The sequence below is a fragment of the Solanum verrucosum genome, unplaced genomic scaffold (assembly GCF_900185275.1).
Source record: "Solanum verrucosum unplaced genomic scaffold, falcon-dt-bn FXZP01000196.1, whole genome shotgun sequence".
NCBI lineage: Eukaryota > Viridiplantae > Streptophyta > Magnoliopsida > Solanales > Solanaceae > Solanum > Solanum verrucosum.
The window spans coordinates 1625444-1643965 of NW_026020420.1; the positions used below are offsets into that span (position 1 = coordinate 1625444).

The following is an 18522-nucleotide window of genomic DNA, read 5'->3' on the forward strand; positions in this document are numbered from 1 at the left end:
AATCCTTGTTTTCAACTTTATATAAAGAGTAAATATTAAATGGTAAGCAATCTCCACTCGTAGTTATAACTTATTTGTTAATGTTGTTATTTATTTAATTTTAATTTCGAAGAGGACGCTCAACCAAACACAAACTTCATATTGATATGGATAGAAAGCCTAACCAAATTCTAGGTGAACCAATAAAACAGAAAGCATAGCAAATAATTAATATATATATATAAAATACGTATTTGAGTTTGCTTGACTCGAAACCAGAACTCTTTACAACTCACATTAATAGCGGTGTCGAGTGGTCATGAATTGAGTGAAGAAAATATTCTTTGTGGCACTGAGTGATTGTGGATTGATTGGAAAAAAAAATAGACTTGATTAATCTTTTTTAATAAACGTCTATCCACACCTGATGTTTATATCAAATTAATATATTCTATCATTGTAAATAACAAATGTTATTTTAACGTTAAGCGTATTACGTATTTGAGTTTGTTTGACTCAACACCAAAACTCTACAGCTCATACAATAGAGCGATCGTTGGATTGATCGAAAAAAATAAATTTGAAGGCATTGAGCGGTTATGAATTGATTTTAAAAAAATACACTTTGTAGTGCTGAGCAGTTATGAACTAACTGGAAAAAAACAAACTCAGTCAACCTTTTTTTAGTAAAAATTTATCCGCATCTGATATTTATATCAAATCAATATACTTAATCATTGTTAAATAATACATGAAGGGAAAATACACATTAATTAATCAAAGTCTACAATAAAAGAGTGTGCAAAAGACATGTAATTGTATCATTGGTTACGGGTACGGATAATTTTTTACCCCCTTTCCCACCTCTCCCCCTTGATTGACTATCTACTCGTGTTCATTGCTCGATTGAAGGTTAAGATTGCGATTCGAAGAAAAAACAGATGTCATTCCTATCAAGTTATTTATTACCTATGACAAATCTTTGAACTTTGATTTTGAAAGTATGTTACTTGAAGTTCTTTCATGAATAAAGATTATTAACTAAATTTCATAAAGATGTCATTTTGGGTTGGTATGAAAAACAAGAAATGTGAATAATGTCTAGGTAAAGTATGATGGTGACAACCACTTTTTTTGGTTCACAAAAAAACTAAAGTTTTAGAGGCATGCATTAAATAACAATGAGCCAATCACGGGCACTAAGGTTCAATTGTGTCGTGGGGTACACCGCACGCACCCGTGACCAAATTCAATTTTTCCAAATGTTATTTTCAACTTCACTTCTTCTATACACTTTCTTTTTTATTTTTTTCACTCAAAAATATATTATTATTTATGAAAATATCTCAATATGGGTAGGTATGTAGACGGACTTAAGTTATGGTACTCAGGAAGTTGGAGGAGTAGAAATGGATTAGGCATTTTAGTAGACAGAGAACAAATGGTAAGAGGTTAGGTGGGTGAGTGATACGATGATGGTCAAAGATTGTCCTACTGTGGTTGAAAATCGACTCACAGATTCCGATTAGAAACATGTGTGAGTCAAACACTAGGTAAAGCAGGACAACCCGATGCACTAAATTTCTGCAATGCGCGAAAGAAGTGCATGTTAATAGGTAAAACATTTATAGAGAGGGAATAGGTTCATGGTAACAAAGATGCTAATAGTACTTAACAATTCAGTTAAAAGGATGCAAATTTGAAACCTGGAGGACTATCTATGCTAAAGAAAACAAGCCAAGACTGGTAGTGCATCCAAAAACTCGACATAAATATGAGAGCCATTACATGATCACAAGAATAGCTTTGATCACCACCCTCCGCTGCCACCAGACTTTTTACCGCCACCCCAGCCAGAATCCTCGGCCTCACCACCAGTGTCCTTCCCCCAGCTGTCCCCACCGCCGCCGCCACTAGGGCTAGCACCCCAACCACCTCCGTCTCCACTACCACCTCCAGCACCACTTCCTCCACCACCACCCCAAGACTCTCTGGCAGGTGAATTTTGAACTTCACCCCAACCTCCTCCTCCACCTTCCTTAGAACTCCACTTTTGAGAGCCATAATCTGAATCCTGTCCGTCATTATCATTATTTCCTCTACCACGTCCCCGACCACGACCACGTCCACGACCACCACCACCGTAGGGCCTTGGTGGCAATCCACTTTGATCATCCTGATTGCTTCGATTTCTGTAGTCATTTCTACCTGCAAAACCAAAAGTACCCATTAATAACCAGTATGTATCTTACTCCCCTTTTATCAACCTTGAGATTAAGAACTGTAAGCAACAGTAGTAGAATGACACCAATGGAACGAAACACATTCTAGATGTACACAGTAGGATACACACTAATGTTCTCTCAGCCTCAAGAGAGCTTCCTTAATCTCTTTTAGGACAAATAAAAGTCGCAACAGGTATCTCAACGTGCTCTCAGTTGAGCCGTTGAGGGACTATACTATGTTGAGGTTTTTAGAGGGAAAAATCAAATACCATTCCCACAAAGTAGGGCAAGTTGAGATAATGCTCGTCCACAAGAGAGACCACCACAACCCATTCCCCCAATAACCCGTTTTAGGGAAAAGGAGAGCAGAATGGCACACCGCCACAACTTTGAAGATACGGATCAGTCAATGCTGGGAGGAGGTGCATAAAATAAGAGTAACCCCTCCCGGCTGCAAATCCTGCCCAATTTATCGCAGAAAAAAAAGAGTATCTAGGAAAGTCACCAGTTAGATAACCCATTAAAGTTGGTTTAGCACTTTCAGAACATGATGACGATTGAAGAACAACTTTTCATCATGCAACTGAGAGGAGAGAGAGGAAAAAAGAATGCCGAGGAACAGTATTTACCTGGTCTAGAACCTGAACCGGAAGACCTATCTCTGTCCCCAGACTGACCACCTCTTCGACCACTATCATTGGATGAACCACCCCACCCGCCACCAAATCCTGAGGAGCCCCCACTTGCAGGGCTGCGCATAGGCACCATTGCTGCAACTGATCGTATTGATGGTCCAGAGTCATGGGGATCATCAATATGCCTTTGAAAATATGCCACAAGGCGATCAATATCTTCAAACATCCTCTTGCGGAATTTAAATCCTTTCGGGTACAAACCAACATACTCATGGTGTGGGTTGGAACTTCGTATATAAGTCAAAATGAATGTCCCAGGGTGTTCATGAGAAATACCAAAGCTATAGACAATCCTCATAGGGTACTCAGATTTCTCAATTTTCAAAAGCTCATCAACTTCTGCCTTTGTTCCCGTCTTAAACTTACGGTAACTTAGCATTGCCTTCAAATGAGCTACCAATGGATCAACATACCGATCCATTACCTGTAAAACAAAACATTAAACCAACGAGGTTGTTAGTGTTTCCAAGAAACTAAAAAGAACATACCCACAAATGTATTGTACCTTCAGGGGAAATGAAAGCAATCAACAAGTGCCCCACGAAAATTTGCAAGGATATAAACCCCCATGGAGTTTCTAGGTTCAATCATAGAGAGCCATCCTCAACTAAATGCCAACAAGCAAAATGCTTGGGAACAATTAATATTTTTTTATGGCAAGTATTTGGAGCAATTAATACTAAAGCATTCACTGAGAAGAGACAACAAAATTAACTTCATTTGAAAATTAAAAAAAAAATAGCAATTATAATAAAATTATCCAGTCAGCTTTAACTATATTTAAGAAAAAGGTCAAGCACATCCAGGTCCTTTAGTCATTAATTTTACCTCTCCTGCCCAATTTATTTGCCCACCATTTAAGCAATATTTTTTTTTTCCTAAACTGCATTGGCACCCATGTTCTAGTTCTACTTTCAGAGAGCACCAACCATCATCTTACAGCTTGTTTGGATAATTGTCTCATATTGTATTATATATCGTTATGTTATTTACATACAATTTTTGTTTTGATTGTTACTTAAATTTTATTGTATCTTAATTCTCAAATCTGTTGTCACTTCTCACGTAACCATAAAAAGTGTCACTTTATTTATAACTGATTTGGTGTGGCCAAGTGGTTACCTTTTTTTTTCTCATCATTTAACAATCTTATTTTTACCCTTACCCTACCTTATTTATAATAACTCCTGCTATCCTACTTTTTCTTGTAATATTGTAGGCATTCTTCAGGTTGTTAGTGCGTGACATTTTAAACAATGAAAAACAATAAAATCTATCAAAATAATGCAGTAAAGTGCAATACTATCAAATACAATACAATATGATGCATTATGAAAGGATATGTAACAACCATCAAAACAAGTCGTCATACTACTATGTTTATTTATTTTAGCTTTATTCAACTCCTTTTTATAGCTGTGGTGTCCAGGGTAGCTTTACCACACCTCAACTAATTCCACAGGATACTTGTCACCTCCCACCAGCAACAAGCAACAGATACCATGTAGGTAACTCTGTCTACCAAGGCTACAACATATGGGAAGAATCACCTAGTGTTTTTTTTGTTTTTTTTGATGGCAAGGGAAACCCTCAGCTGCTACCCTTTGGGTGCGCACAGGGTAAAACCCCCGCTCCTATGCAATAGCTCGCAAACCACATAGGAGAGGTAACCCGCACCAAGCTTGAGCTCGACCCAGAAGGCAAACCCCTTGCTTTCGCTGGCAAGGGGTTTCGAACTTGAGACCTCCAACATGGAAGTCCTAAGCCCAAACCACTGGGCCACCCCGAAGGATAGAATCACCTAGTCTTTTCTCGTCTTTGGCCCACTTCATTGACCACTAGGCCACACACTTGGGTGCCTATTCAACTTTTTCACCGGTTGGACGACCTATGAAGATTGTTGATCTCATATTGACAACGGGGAACATATGTTCCCTATTCTCTGCAATTCTCCCTCCCACAAAACCAAAGGAAAGTGATGCTAAAAAGTAAAAACTAGATCAGGAACAACTCCCGTTAATATAAAATGACTGGACAGACAAGTGAAGTACCTCATCTAAATCTTCAAAAGTATCCTCTCCTATTTTCAGTGTTTTCCCGATGCGCAGCAAGCTTGTTATATCCTTATGTTCCTTTCCACCTTCCACAATATCCTTGTGAGCATAAACTCCATCATACACTTTGAGAGTTAAAGTCAAATATGATGGTCCACGTGAGCTGGGACGTACAATGCTTTCACCCGGTTCCTTGTCAGAGAGGAACTGCACAACGTATGAAGAGAGTATCAAAATAAGCTTAGGCATCAAATGCTAGAATTGTTAAAGACGCTTGATTCTTGTTATTACAATGTCACAACATAAGAACTACGCACCAAATTTACACACAATATCTCTGAAGATACAACATACCTCCATAGCTTCATCGGCTGTTATATTTTTGAATCGAGGATGAACTATCATCCTTGGCTTGAAATGCTTCTTTGCAATCTCCTTTTCTTTACGAGCTTTTTCCTTCTCAGTCTGTAAGCTAGTGCGATCTTCATGGTAGTATGGATCCAAGTTCTGATTATTCTGATACCTATTATTTCTCATATCATTCTCTTTACAACTCAGGAAAACCTGGTACCTATTTTTTTGGATCGACTTGATTCTGCAAGTTAAGATATCACCTTCACGCATTTTTTCAGTCAAATCATTGACATCTCTCCAATCATCTGAAGAATCTTCCTTGGAAAGAATACCAGTCAATCCACACTCGAGAGAACAGATAGCTTTCTGAGGTTGAACCCGACGAACTGTTGCCTGCACGATTCTTCCCTCAGAAAGCGTCTCCTCAGACTCACCAGAAATCATATAGAACTCTTCATCCTGGCTTGGCTCCACATACTGTCTACGCCAATCTTGAAACCCTTGCATTAGCTCCAACTTTATACCATTAAGGGTTTCCCTTTTATTAAAACGATTCTTATCTTCAGCATATTCATAAGCATTAACCAACCTCAACAAATGTGGCTTCTCTTTAACATGCTCTATTGCCATTTCAAGCACTTCATCATCATCATTATTTTCTTCACCCATGTCTTTAAGATAAATATCTTTTGCCAACTCCTGTGCAAGACTATAGGATTCTGGATGGATCCTTGTATCATCTAACAAATCAATATATGTATTGCTATTTGCAGTGTATCCACTGCGCCGTACTCGCAAGAAGCCAACTGCATTAACAAATACCTTTTTACCAAGATGATGTTCAGTTAAGAGATCCTTCCTCGTGAAGATTGTCTGCTGTCTTACCAAGGATCTTTGAAGAGATGCCGCCTTTCTGGGACCCAGCCCCGAAATAAATTGCAGCGGGGCAAATAGCCATTCATGACTTATAGCCAAATTAAGATCAACACCCACCTGGTTAGTTACATCCACCATAACCTGTTCAACCACCTCATACTTCTCGTCTGGTGTGAGAAAGCTCTCTAAAGTATTCAGCTTCCAAGATAAAATTTCCCTCCCTGGTCCACATAATGTTGCTACCATTGCTAAAGGATTTTGAAGATAACGTCCCAATGCCACAGCGCGCCTCACAATACCTAAAATCAGGGAGAGGATAAGTACAGCTAACTCCTAACAGTTGCATTTAAGCTCACAGGAGAGTAATTACCTGACTGCGTAGGAAGCTGGTCGGCAGAAATGCGGGAATTCTCATAGAGATGCGGAAGGGATTCGTCTCCGTATATTATGTTCAGATTATCCATCTCATGACCAACATCTCTTGGATTATCCTCCACCATCTTGAAAATAATCTGAATCACATGAACAGTCAAGAGATACTTTAGCCACCGCAGTAAAAAAGTTAGGCTGATGAAAAGATTTTTTATAAAATGCCTGAAACGGGAACTACATATCCTACCAGAATACTCTGAGCTTACCCTAATCATATTAGCTACCAATCAAATAAAATTCATGGCTGCATACCTCATAAATATCCTCCTTAAGCCGTGTACAAGACAGATTTACAGCTCCCAGCACTACAACATGTGGTTGGTGGTCCATCATGAATTTTAACAGTCTCTGCTGGTCATTCTTCTTCCGCTGCTCATCATTAACATTCTGGCCACGAAGGCTAAGAGATCCAGCATACAGAATATCCAAAACCTCTCCCGACGAATCCAACATCACAAAAGTGGTTGCTGGCTTACCATGGCCCCAACAGCAAGCCATAACCCTGGGTGCAGGCTCTTCATCAGAGCCAAGATCATTCTCTCTGCGTTGATATGGTCCAACTGACACTTTATTCCACAAAACATTACCATATTCCATAAGAAGACAGTTTTTTGCTTTACTTGTTAGCAAGGATCTTGCTTCCTTTTCCATTGAAGGCAGAAGAAAATTGAAGATTGCATCCTCAAGTATTAACTTTCTCTGTTCGTTCCATAACTGAGCAGATTTACTCACACCGTCACTGAGATAATGCTCTTTCGAGTCAGTTGTCAGCTGGTTAAGATGAACTTCAGGCAGCTTGATAGTAACTTGGAGGAGTTTCTCCTCTTCAGCCTTCTGGATGAGAAGCCACTGTGCATCCACAAATTCGGAGAGAGGTTTATCCCGTAACCACTTGACTCCAGCATATCGATGGAAGGAATCAATCACTGTATTCCCCTCAGGAGTTGGACTCGTTGATACTACAGCGTGGGTCATATAGGTAGTACGCACATGTTTACGGACACTTGGTTCACAGCTTATCTCGACTGCTGCCTAAATATGATCACTAAGAGTCAGCTATTACAGTCCGACATGGCAACGAAATTGTTGCAAATAAGTTTAACATAAATGTCCGCATACCATGTGTCTAGCGCCTTTAAGCACAGCTTGAGGTGTTTCAAACATTGCACAGGTGAAGTTCGATGCCATCTCTTCTGGTGGTTCCCTAGCATCCTCCAGCTCATCCCCCTGCAAGAAAGTTCACACCTTCACTGTGATTTCCTGGTTCCAACTAGTAAAATATTACCCAAAACTCCCTCGGCAAATTAGACTATAAGAGATGAACTTCAAGGAAATAAACCCAACTACAGCAACAATAACGAGAAAGCAAAGGGAACAACATTGGCTATTTGGAAAATATTTGAGTGCTGAAAATATAATTTTTAGCATTGTGCGATTGCGATTTAAAGGTCTTAACTAGGTTGATCATTGAGATGTTAGCAAGTCCATCCTCTCACAAATGGGATCTATATCTCTGTAGGAGATGACGCATATAAATTTAAATAAGCCAGGGACATCATTTTGTACTGTCTACTTAATTGTACACATCTCATTTCTAATTGTATGTCAACAAGCAAATTGAGAGTCCAAAAGTCATGATGTTCTAAAACTGAGTTTCAAATGCATGGGTGTATAATCAGTAATATGGTGACCCTCTTGGGATTCCTTGATTAAGAAAATAGTTACAATAAATGCAATTTTACTTTCTTCAGCATTTGGCAGATTCAGAACATATAAGAGAACACTTACCATCTTTTCTAGAGACATATGTCTACCAAATTGCTCAGCGCTGTATCCCAACTTGCTCGCCACTTCCCATAAGCCGGATTTGCTGCAAATACTGTATTGTGATTTCCTCTTTGGCCTCTTATATTGTCCTTCATCCACACCGACCTCTCCAGGTGGGAAGTGCAAGTTAAATTTTGAGTCAACATCGTCAACCTCTCTTTCAGACTCAGACGCCTGGAGTGAATTAGTAATTGATTCAAAGAGCTGCTGATTCAGCTTTAGACGCGTTTCATCATACACCCTACGGGACTCTTCTTGAAAACGCTTCTTATAGTACAACTCAAGTGCAGACTTCCGCTTCTGAAGGAGGAGCCACTTTCTGTCTAAATCTTGGATTGCCCAAAGCACCTGCAGCATAATCTCTTTCAATAAACATTTCATATTCCCAAGGTTCTAAGCATGGGACAATCCATAATAGTTTGAGAACAAGTATCACCTTATGCCATCTTACTGCAGGTTTTTTGTCAGAATTTTTAGGGCCATCATCACTAGTTCCATCCTCTTCTGGGTCCTTAAATAAGCTCATGCATTCCTCCTTACGGTACATGGCAATGAACGGGACCTAATAACAAAGCAAAAATTTGCAGAGTTTCAAATGTCATGCATTGAAAAGATCAAGTCCTGGTTAATGTTAAGCACTCACATCAAGCTTCTGCGCGTGCATCAAATCCAGAAATCTCATAATGTCATCTTTATCTATTGGTAGCTCTTTCTCTTCATCAGTTGTACCACTATCTTTCCCACTATCTTTCTTCTTAAAAAGAGGCACAACACCAGCAGCAAGCTGATTGTAGATCCAGTTGCTCTCTTCCACACTGATGGTTTCAGGTGGCACAGGACCAGTGCTCTCCTCGGATATCTACAAAGAATTAACAAGAGACTCCACTGTTAAGAAAGTAGCATAGTAAACAAGAAAAACAACAAAAACTACCCAGACAAGAAAACTAAGATGTCAAATCCTCTGACAAAGAAAAGTAAGATGTATGATCCAATGACAGAAAAATCTCGGTGTTGCACCTGCATTCTTTCAGGGACATCTATTTTCCGAATGTGCTCATCCTTCTCAGTCATATATTTCTCAGCTAGAATAGTAGGATCAAATTCGTCTTCAAGTCTCCTTTCACTCCATTCACCGGATTCATCATGCATGCTCGATTTGGCCCGATCTTGTTTTCGACGCATTAAAAGTTCGTCAACATCACCAAATATGTCATGGGCTTCCTGGAGAGCAGAGGACGAAACTCCTGCTGCCTGCCTGGACTTCTTTTTGTTTACCTTCTTCCTTCTGTGGAGCCAGAAAGACAATGTCGCATAAATCAGAAAGCAATATAAAACATCAAGATTGAATCCTACAGCCACATATATCTCAAATGCTATACCTAATAGGAGCACCATGTTCATCAACTTCTTCTTCATCAACAATAAAGTCTGCCATTTCATCTTCCTCACCAATGTCAGCATCCTCTTCTTCCTCCAGCCTTTCTTCCTCCTCAGCAATATCCTCGAGTGGTTGCCCTGGAAATATCTCAGGGAGGTCAGTTAACAACACAAGAAATACCCAATAAAGAAGACAACTAAAATGATGTTTACCTTCATCATCACCAAATAAGCTACGCTCGAGCTTCTGCTCAGCTGTACGCCCTCGTCTCCCAGTTCCGTCAAACTCCTCCTCCTCATAAAAACCAGTACCCTCATCCTCCATATCCCTCTGAGCTTTTTTTAGCCGCTTGAACTTTTTGCTCTCCTAATCAACCAGGGTGAAAATCAGAAAGTGTAAAACATTGACTGACAATATCAATACCCTACATATGAAATGCATATATATGTGTTTGCTTGCGTGTTTATATTCAGTAAGCAAAAATCACAACTCACAAGTTTTGGACGAGGCACCGCAATATTGCTTTCCTGTAGAAGTTCATAATCATCTTCATCAAGCACGTAATTCCTCTCTGACTCCCTGAAACAGAAATATAGAAGGCAACCATACACGAGAAAAATAATGAAATGTCTGAAAAGACGAACTCACCTTTTCTTCCTTTTCTTCTTCTTTTGCCTCTCATCATCGCTGTCAGCTCTATCATCTTCATCCTCATCCTCTTCTTCCTCTACATCATCCACTATAAATCCATCTTTCTCGTATTCATCCTGACCTTCTGCCCAAATACAAGCACCAGAATACCTCAAAAACAACAAATACATAGAATCATATAACAACTAACATACCCATTACCCAATGTAATTCCACAAGTGGCCTCTGGAGAGGGTAGAGTGTACGTACACCTTACCCCTAGCTCATTGAGATAGAGAGGTTGTTTCCAATAGACCCTCGGCAAATACATATAACCATACAACAACAACACACCAGGTGTAATTCCACAAGTTCGGTCTAGAAAGGATAGGTGTATGCATCTTACCCCAACCCTACACCTCGTAAAGATAGAGAGGTTGCTTCCGATAAACAATCCGCAAAATACATATAACCATATGTGTGTGTGTGAAAACTTCAATCATACAAATACCTTCTTCTTCCTCGTCTTCATCCTCATCCTCCCGCTCATCCACTCCATCACCATCAACTGGCTCTTCATCCCTCTCCTCTTCCTCCATTCCGACTTCATCTGCACACAAAACATTTTATTTCTATAAACACATGCATTTAACTACTTACTAAAATTTCCAGCTAAATATAACCAGCAGATTTCTCCAAAAAAATCAAAAAAAAAAATGAAAAATCAACCTTCGTCATCGGAGATCACGTTTTTTCCAGCCATTTTTTCTCAGATATGCGACGCCGACGATGACTTAGGGCACAATGAAAACCCTAGATATTTCACACACACTGCACACCGAACTACCTGAAAAATCGAACCGAAACCGAAACCCTAGAAATTTCCAATTTCTCCTCACTGATTACAGCAAAAATTGCTGAAATTATGTAAAGCGTGAGGAGAGAGTATGGCGGTTCTAAGCAGTGGCGCAGTGAGAAAAATGGCGATACAAAAGGGGCAGGCGTTGAGAGTGAGTACTTATTTGTGTCCTCTCTTTTTTTTTAAAAAGACAATTAGGAATGAATGAATTGATTAATTATTAATTTCATTCCGAATTATTAACGGTCTTAAAAATACCTTTTTATTTAATTAACTAAATTTAAATATACTCCTAAATTTATAACGTGAGTGAAATACACTTAAATTCTCATCAAATTTATGAGTATTTTCAACACTTTTCTCGAATTTTTATTAGTAGTCTAATGTTCCTATAAGAGTTTGAGATTACTTGTTATTTATGTGGTAGAGCGAAAATATATCTCAGTTTGGTTAGCCAACTATATAGAGGTGTTTTTAAGATAATCAATAATTCACGAACGAAACTAATAATTTACGTCAAAATTCAGGTGTACTTTCAATACCTCTGCCAATTTAAAATGTAAGATGAATTCTTTTTCTCTTTGTTAATGACGAGAAACCCAGCATCCGCTATTTATTTGAGAGATTTTTTGCTTAATCAATTCAATTGTAATTTCATTTTAGATGAATGCTTACCATATAAAAAAAACTATAATAAGGAAAAACGTGATATATATGTAATTTTACCTCTGTATGCAACTATAACTATATAGAGTCGTTTGTAAAGTGCATGAAAAAATAATGTATATTTTTCTTATATTATTAGTATTTTGTTTAGTATATTTTTTTAATTTATGTATAATTAATTAGTGTATTAAGTATACACTCTATATTTAGTATTATGATATGTATAATGAATGGGAAAATGCATAAGTACCTCCCCAGCCTATGCCCGAAATCCCAGAGACACACCTAACCTTTACTAAGGTCCTATTATCCCCTCGAACTTAATTTATCTATAATATTCTACCCCTTTTCGGCCTACGTGGCACTATCTTGTGGGCCTAGCGCATGTTGACAAAATTTTCAAGGATAGTGCCACGTAGGCCGAAAAGGGGTAGAATATTATAGATAAATTAAGTTCGGGGGGGTAATAGGACCTTAGTAAAGGTTAGGTGTGTCTCTGGGATTTCGGGTATAAGTTGGGGGGGTACTTATGTATTTTCCCTATAATGAATACATGAAAATTCATGTTATTATTAATAATATGAGAGATTATAATACATGCATTAACATGATTAAAGATATATTTATCCCTCAAAACTTTTTCCACATCATTTCCATCATATTTATAGAGGTTATTTTTACTAACATTTAAAAAAAAAAAATTATGTAATGCATATTATTTTTAATACATAAAATTAAATACGGCAAAAATAATTTTATCACAACTAATACAAACATTATTCTTATTATATCCTACCAAACAATACCTAGAGAGTTTTTATGCATGCATTAGCTGATTAAAGACACAATTATTCATCCAAACTTTTACTACATTTTTTTTTAACTTCCAAGAAAAACACAACATCTGCTCTTTGGATGAGCATTTCCGGTAACCTGATCGCTATACAGTAGCCTGCAAATCACACACGAAATGTAAAACGCATTAGGCAAACCACATACGATGCACTCGTGACTGAGCAACAGACAGAGATTGAATTCGATTCTATGTGTGGGATCCACCTCCCAACAGCCATGCCCCAACGAGCTAAAAAGAATTCCACAATATATTTAATGAAGGTATTTTTATGAACACTATTTTTTTATATATAAATTATGCAATACATATTATTTTTAATACACCAAATTAAACATTACATAAGAAATAATTTCAACATAACAAATTCACCAAACTCAACATACTTTTTTATACATTGTACCTGGAGGCGGACCTACACTTTAGAGAGGGGTGCACGTGCACCCGCTAACTTCCGAAAAAATCACATGTATATATGTATATCTATTTTAAAAATTTGACTGAAATTAGAATATAATTAACAGTGCACCTATGAAAAACATATGAGTGGTCTTGTGCTAGTGGTACAAGCTAGAGATACCAACAGAACTCCTAATGATACACAAAACTAATGTATGTATTGTTTTTCTTAAGGAAAGATTGTGTAAAATAACAAACATTTAAACGATATTAAATGTTATAGCTATTGTTTTGAAAAATTGTGATCACAACCACAGTTTCTCCAAATCTTGCTATTCGTTTAATTTGTATAATTCACCTGATTATATTTTTATAATTCAATTCATGATTATATAAATCCAGAATTTGTATATGCTTACCCTAGCTATTTGTATACGATTTATGAAAAAATCACAATAAATTGCCCTGTTTGTATATTAACAAACGAAATATCTAAATGTATAAATACAAAATTTGTACATACTTACTCTATTTGTATATTCACAAGCGAAATATACAAATGACATCATCCATAGCAAACAAAACTATAGCTATGAATCACAATTATAAAAAATATAGCTATAAAACGTTATTATGTCTATAATGTTTGTTATTTCTGAAATTTTCTCTTCTCCATGCACTCCACCAAACGACCCCATTAAGATAAGGGACAATTTAGACCAAAAGCTTGAAAAATCATAAATCGGGTCGGGTCGGGGAGTGGCAAAGGGTTGGGCTAGGTGTTCAGATCTCAAAGTAAAAAGGCTTTGCTTCTCGCCGTTTAGGGTTTTACATCTCTCTTTTCCCCCAAAACCAATTTTCTCCGTCTCTCACAAATTTCTCTCAGCCATGACTGCTCAATCTCAAGAAGAGCTCCTAGCCGCTCATCTCGAACAACAGAAGCTTGAAGTAATGTTCCTTGCCCCTCTCCTCATATATATACTAGAAGTGTAGATACAAAGTTCTGTTTTTTATATCTTTTTCTGTTGATTTAATTGTTAGGTAGAGTAGTTTTTTGTTGTTAAATGATCTGTAATTGTTCGATTATTAGTTTTTGTTATGCTGAATGGTTTAAGCTGAGTGTCTATCGGAAGCAACCTGTTTGTCTCCGGACCTCACTCGTGGGATTACACTATGTGTGTTGCTGTTGTTATACTGAATGGTTTGTGTTGCCACTGTCTAGGTTAAGTGACAGACGAATTGGCAAGATAAAATTGAACGTTTGAGCAAAGATCTGCAATATATTTAAATGGTTAATATTAGTATTACTTTTGTAGTTTATTGTTATTCGATTGCTATTACTTTTTATTGTTTTGTTGTATCCTCATTACTGTGTTAGTTTGTTGTAGTTACTGTGTTCCCTTTAGTAATGTTTTGTCAGTGACTATCGGAAATAGCTACTCTACCTTCCAAGCCCCAGTCATCGCTTGTGGATATACTGGGTTTGTTGATATTTTTCTAGTAGAAGTTTGATGTGGTTCATAGGTTTCTGATTGTTCTGGGTGCAATTGGCTAGGTACTTGTCTGCTTGCAAATTGAAAAGAAATAAAGATATGTAAAAGACTAGTGATTCCTGATTTTCTGCCAACATTTTGGATGGCCTCTTCATTATTTTTAAACGTAGCTGTCAGCATACTGCTATCATCCTCCTTTATCTGGGTTGGACGGGAAATGTGATCAAGCTCACACAGGCCGACCCCAATTTTCTTGGGGGGCTAAAGCTTAGTTGTTTTGTTATGTATTAGTATATTAAGTTACCTTTCTGGGTATTACAACTTACAGTTGCATTGGGAGGCTGTTTAATTTTTCAGAAATGGGGTAAGTAATAAAGATTTGGAAAACGACTACCAATTTGCTTGTCCAACACTTTCTTCAGTGAAATTTGTATCTTTGTTATCATAAAAATTGAAGTTTGAATCTTTTGAGATTACTAGCACAATAAGTAGGATTATAAAATTCTTTAACAGAAGTGTAAAGAAAGAAGGAAAATGGACAAAATTAAGCTTCTTTGGTCCATGTGTGGTTATTGAAGTTATCAACTTTAAGTATGTTCTCAATGTTTGTCTTAAAAGCAGCTTCTTTCAAGAGAGTGAGTTTTTTGATCCTTGTGTAAGCTTATAGAGTTTTTACTCCCTTCTCTTGTAGTCTGAGGTACCAATCATCGAGGATGAAGAAGACGATGATGACGACGATGACGATGAGAAAGATGATGATGACGCTGAAGGTAAGTGTACAACAATTATTGACAATTCTGAGTCCTGATTTGGTTTGTTATTATTTTGACAGTTCATATTAGAATGGTACCATTCAACTTATCAGTGTCCGCCACAGCCGAGACGCCCTTTAGAAAGGAATTTCATCTGATACCCTTTCACGAAAGTTTTTCTTATTTATTTGAGAGCATTTTTCTGACAGGACTACAACTTGAAAATAATTTGAAGTTAATATCAATATGAGACAGAAAGTAAAGACTTAAAACCAACATAATTTTAGACCCTAACCCATGTGGAGTTATGATAATAGACCCACACCTCTTGCATAAAATCCTGCATAAGTTACTTTAGTGCTGTTTCTTATAAGTATTTTAAGTATCCCCTCCTTGATTTTGTGAGACACAAAATCAAGCAGACTTCTAAATCTCTCTCTAGCTGGTCCAAAAACACCATTGTGGGGAACACTTTTGACATCAGAAAGTCTTTGGAAGGCAGTTTTTGAGTTGATCATACTAATGTGTTGGGCAATTCTTAGAGCAACAGAGCCAATGCTGAAGTAGAGAAACTGAGCCTATGATTTGCTAAAGCTTGTTTTTGTTCTAATTGCTTGTAAATTAAGTTAGGTACATCTAGTTATCAAATTGAAGTTATGTTAATTATTCATGATTTTTTAGTTTAACACTTCCTGGTTAATTCCCGTCAGGCGTTGATTTAGATTATGTCAGATGGACATGGCATCTGTCGGGGACAACAAATCCATTGAACCTTTCTGTTCCAATCAGCAGACATGAGATAATTTGTCTATCCCCTAAAAATAGATAATATTTGAGATACAACCTGATATTATTCCCTTCCAATTTAGTTGATAATCAAAATGTTTGTTTTACTGTGAATATCTTTCTGAGATATTGTTAACTTATCTGATAGCCTTCTAACCCCCCATATTTTGGATATAAATGATTTAAAATTCATACATTTTTATACTGAAGTGTTATTTTTCCACAGATATAGTCCTGCGACATGTCAAAACTACATACTTTGTACTAGTATCAATAAAATCTGTTTTAGGTGTTAATTGAAATACTCATATGTTATTTACATATTTGATAATGCACAAATTATAAATCTTATTGAATAAACACTGGTGTCGGATCATAAGTTCTAATGTCAGAGGATTGAAATAACCAATCTAAAAGGGTGAATATGTATCAGAAGATTGGCTAGGGGTGCCTCACTATACCAGATGTCCTCCACAAAAATATGGTCAAGCTAAACCCATATAAAATAGAATGTATCAGTAAACAGAAACTAACATAAGTCATCATGGTCCCCTGAAAGCATTCCTGTAGTTTATAAAAAGGATTATCAAGAACCAAGATTTAATCTTGTATGTTGCATTTGTCTATACATTGGAGTGCTGCATATTTATTTCTGTTCAGATGCAAGAGAAAGGTCACGAGAGTTGCTTCTTCCCTGATTATTCTGGCAATACTTGAATGCTTATTGTTGTGGGCAGAACTTGGAGATGGTAGTGGCAGGTCGAAGCAGAGCAGGAGTGAGAAGAAGAGCCGAAAAGCTATGCTAAAGCTAGGAATGAAGTCAATCCCAGGTGTCAGCCGTGTAACTGTCAAGAAGAGCAAAAATGTAAGTTGACGTTATTATTTGCTCACTTCCCTTTTTCTTTTAAAATCTATTTAAGTTGCTTAGGTCATAGTGAATAACTTTCTTCTGATTCTTTTGTTTCTATTTCATTCAGATACTATTTGTCATCTCAAAACCAGATGTTTTCAAGAGCCCAAATTCAGACACATATGTCATATTTGGTGAAGCAAAGATTGAGGACTTGAGCTCACAATTGCAGTCTCAAGCTGCAGAGCAGTTCAAGGCTCCTAATCTAAGCAACGTTATATCAAAGCCAGAGCCATCGACTGTGGCTCAGGATGATGAGGACGTTGATGAGACTGGCGTAGAACCGAAGGATATAGAGCTGGTGATGACTCAAGCAGGAGTTTCCAGAGCCAAAGCTGTCAAGGCTCTCAAGGCTGCAGATGGCGATATAGTCTCTGCTATCATGGAGATTACAAACTAGAATGCTTTCCCAATCTTCTGAGCAGTGCTTTCTTTGAAAGTATTGATGTCTCAAGAGTTTTAAAGGTTTTGAGTTGCTGCTCCTTTTTATCTGTGTGTCCTGTTTATCGTACCGTCTTATCTGTCGTTGTATACCAGATTGGATTGTTATGTAAGAGAGAAAGTTTAAACTTATGATGTCCCTTTCTGTCTTAACTAAATCTTGTCTTGGCTGAGGCCTTCTTAGCCTTTCTGTTTTTCGAAATAGTCCGGGCAGAGAGTGTTTATCGGACACCGCGTGGGAAAATGAAAAAGAAGTGAACTTGTAAGACTCGAATGGGTCAAAATATGTTAAATCAACAAATCGATTAATTTCCAGTTATGTAAGTTCATTTGGGCCAAGATTAGGTATATAACACTGTCCTTGACACAACTTTTCATCTTTCTTTCTACAGAAGATTATAATTAGTATTCCCAACCAAATGTTCCTAAACAAGTATACATAATTTTTCCTCAGTGAAACTTCACATTAAGTTGAAGCATTAGTCGAAAATTCACATGATTCTTTTTACGACTATAAATAACTTATCTCATAATCAACTATCAAACGTGATATTACTTGTATAAGAGTTAATATTGCAGAACTTGCTTCCAAACCAACTACGAAGCGATCCCTTAGAAAAGAAATTCAATCTCACTTAGAAAATCTGATCTCTATCTTTCAACAATTGAACGTGAAGTGGTTTAAGAATAAGGACTTTAGAATTGGATGCGCTCATTCAACGAGAAAGGTGTTGAGTGGCAACTAGTTGCCCAATCTATCCACTTCTTAGAACACAATATGGTAAGTACCTATGATGGTGACCACATCTGCTGGCATGCGATGTTTGGACATAGAATAGAATTGAGTCCTTCTAAAAGAGCAAAGTCATGTTTCAAGGCCTTGTAACTAGTTGTCTTATCTATCCGTCTTTCC

General features: G+C 37.3%; 2 protein-coding genes across 2 annotated transcripts; one reads left to right on the plus strand and one right to left on the minus strand.

The window, feature by feature from the left end:
• Nucleotides 1-1588: 1588 nt before the first annotated feature.
• On the minus strand, nt 1589-11410 carry LOC125807048 (transcription elongation factor SPT6 homolog). Its single transcript, XM_049486804.1, has 17 exons — nt 11180-11410; nt 10962-11060; nt 10469-10595; nt 10315-10399; nt 10033-10186; nt 9822-9957; nt 9460-9727; nt 9086-9301; nt 8879-9004; nt 8404-8790; nt 7735-7842; nt 6868-7647; nt 6554-6695; nt 5308-6482; nt 4951-5160; nt 2834-3323; nt 1589-2187 (listed from the first exon to the last, which is right to left on the minus strand). The coding sequence occupies exons 1-17, from the start codon at nt 11211-11213 to the stop codon at nt 1790-1792; spliced, it is 4935 nt and encodes a 1644-aa protein (XP_049342761.1). The 5' UTR covers nt 11214-11410; the 3' UTR covers nt 1589-1789.
• Nucleotides 11411-14031: 2621 nt separating this feature from the next.
• LOC125806873 (nascent polypeptide-associated complex subunit alpha-like protein 1) lies at nt 14032-17741 on the plus strand. The gene is made up of 4 exons (XM_049486631.1): nt 14032-14175; nt 15412-15490; nt 16996-17123; nt 17236-17741. The coding sequence occupies exons 1-4, from the start codon at nt 14116-14118 to the stop codon at nt 17566-17568; spliced, it is 600 nt and encodes a 199-aa protein (XP_049342588.1). The 5' UTR covers nt 14032-14115; the 3' UTR covers nt 17569-17741.
• The last annotated feature ends 781 nt before the right edge of the window (nt 17742-18522 follow it).

Excerpts from the sequence above, each read along its gene's own strand:
- LOC125807048 (XM_049486804.1), bottom strand. The coding sequence starts at position 11,213 with ATGGCTGGAAAAAACGTGATCTCCGATGACGAAG. Across the intron at positions 9,728-9,821 it reads GAACATGGTGCTCCTATTAG|AAGGAAGAAGGTAAACAAAA; the intron begins GTATAGCATTTG and ends CTGGCTCCACAG. Across the intron at positions 7,843-8,403 it reads ATATGTCTCTAGAAAAGATG|GGGGATGAGCTGGAGGATGC; the intron begins GTAAGTGTTCTC and ends ACTTTCTTGCAG.
- LOC125806873 (XM_049486631.1), top strand. The coding sequence starts at position 14,116 with ATGACTGCTCAATCTCAAGAAGAGCTCCTAGCCGCTCATCTCGAACAA. Across the intron at positions 14,176-15,411 it reads TCGAACAACAGAAGCTTGAA|TCTGAGGTACCAATCATCGA; the intron begins GTAATGTTCCTT and ends CTTCTCTTGTAG. Across the intron at positions 17,124-17,235 it reads CTGTCAAGAAGAGCAAAAAT|ATACTATTTGTCATCTCAAA; the intron begins GTAAGTTGACGT and ends TATTTCATTCAG.